The 1,846-nt window shown below is 57.9% G+C and overlaps 1 protein-coding gene across 1 annotated transcript in view; it reads left to right on the forward strand.

The window, feature by feature from the left end:
• Position 1: 1 nt before the first annotated feature.
• The window catches only part of OTOP1 (otopetrin 1), a gene marked incomplete at its 5' end in the record, with an annotated part of 35,338 nt that continues 33,493 nt past the window's right edge, over positions 2 to 1,846 (forward strand). The window contains one exon of the mRNA XM_077750386.1: positions 2 to 116. Within this exon, the coding sequence (XP_077606512.1) occupies positions 2 to 116 (115 nt within the window). The remainder of the gene's footprint in view (positions 117 to 1,846) is intronic.

The raw sequence follows: 1,846 nt of genomic DNA on the forward strand, positions 1-1,846 counted from the left end.
CACGGCGCTCATGCTGCTGCAGCTGCTCTGGATGCTGTGGTACGTGGGCCGCAGCGCCGCGCACCGCCACCTCCTCCGCCCCAAGGACGCGCACGCCGGCGCGCGCTGGCTCCGCGGTGAGTCCCCGCCGCCGGCAGGTGCGGCCCGGCGCCCCCCTGCCTTCTGCTCTGGCTCCCCTGCAGCTTGTCTGGCTCCCCCGCCTCCCTTCCTTCTCTCTTTTTCTTCCTTGAGCCTGGATGGCCACAGGGCCCCCTCTCTCTGCCAGGCTCTCCTTACGCATTCCAGCCTAAGAGCCACAGCCGCACAAACCTGCTCCCGTCTTTCCTTGGCTGAAATTCCTGCGGTGGATGCATCGACCCCACCAGGGAGGCCGCAGGCCCCGTCCTGGCATTCAGGACCTTCTAAGGTCGGCCTCTTCTGCCCCCCAAATGCCTTCTAGTGTTATCCTCTCCTTCGCCCTCAATCTGGGCTCCAGCCTGAAAGCTCTTAGTTCTCATTACAGTGTTTCGTGTCTCCATGCCTTCGCATATTCTGTTCCCTTCTCCTGCAGTGCATTCCATCTGCTTTCCAGAACAGGCTCGGGCCTCACTCCGTCCCCTCCAGTGGTGCTTTTCTGATTCCCCTGCTCTTTGTGGTCTGACCACACCCCTCCACCCCCCACCATGCCCTGGGAAGATGCTGTCCCCGTTGATACTTCTGTCCCCTGCCGCCACCCTTGGGGAGCTCTGTGATGCTCATCTCTCAGTCCCAGAGCCACCTCCTGGTCTGGCTCTGGCCTAGAGGAGATGCTAAGGGCATGCAGCTGGGGCGAATGGACTCGTGGATAAATGGATAAACCCTGGGGCAGTGGAGGGCAGAAGCACTTGCTAGGGACGCACAGCGTGCTGACTGGGACATTGCCAAATAGGAAGGTTCCCCTCCTGAAGGAGCTTCCGCTCTTGAAAGGGAACTAGACACGATGCAGTCAGAGGGAGGAGGCCGTAGGGAGTCAACTGAGGAGACAGTCACTGAGAAACCTTCATGGGAGAGGCTGGGTACGTGTCACTCCGCGCGGACCACACACAGGGCACCTCTTACTTGAATTCTCATCAGGTCTGAATTTAAATCTGCCCTAGAGGGTGGCTGTTCTTGTCTTTCCATGGCCTCGGGCACGTGACATAATCCATCCACCCTCCGTGCTCCAACAGGTTGGGACTCACACGTTTGAGGGGACCAGTGACGGCTGGCGGGGTTCAGGCTGGGGCGCCCAGCACACATCCACTCCCCTTCCCACCCACATCCCTTCAGAGGTCTGGCCCCGGTGACGTCTCCACCCCGCCCGCCAGGATTTACTCCTCGCTCCCTGCGGCCACGGTGGCTTTCTGTGTGTAGAGCCGGTTTGCTCCATGACGGCTCCCACCTTGTATTATGGCTAGTTGGATACGAGCCATGTCGCAGGATGAGATTTCAGGCTTCGTAGCCTCAGGGACTGCGTCTAGTTCATCTTGCCTTTGGAAAAACTGGATCCGACTCCAGACCGGCCCAAGTTCCTGCTCTGAAAATCGTTGTTTTAAGGAGACTCATGGTTCTGTGACTCTGAATGGTGGGGAATCCAATGCCTTTTCCAGTGTTTGAATCAAACAAATAAGTGGGAATGAAATGTTATTTTGAGGATATTGATTTACACGGGCTAAAAAATATTATACACATAGGCTTTTGACCTATGCTTTCCTATAGTGGAAGTTTCCTTTCTTTGACCCTCCTTGCTTCTTCCCTTCCTCTTCCCTCCTCCTTGGCCCCTTCCTTCTACCCCCCTCCCATCCCCTGCTCTTCCCCTCTCTCTCCCTCCTCTCCCCCCCCCCCCCCC

This window comes from Crocuta crocuta, unplaced genomic scaffold, assembly GCF_008692635.1.
Source record: "Crocuta crocuta isolate KB4526 unplaced genomic scaffold, BGI_CrCroc_1.0 scaffold179, whole genome shotgun sequence".
NCBI classification, from domain to species: domain Eukaryota; kingdom Metazoa; phylum Chordata; class Mammalia; order Carnivora; family Hyaenidae; genus Crocuta; species Crocuta crocuta.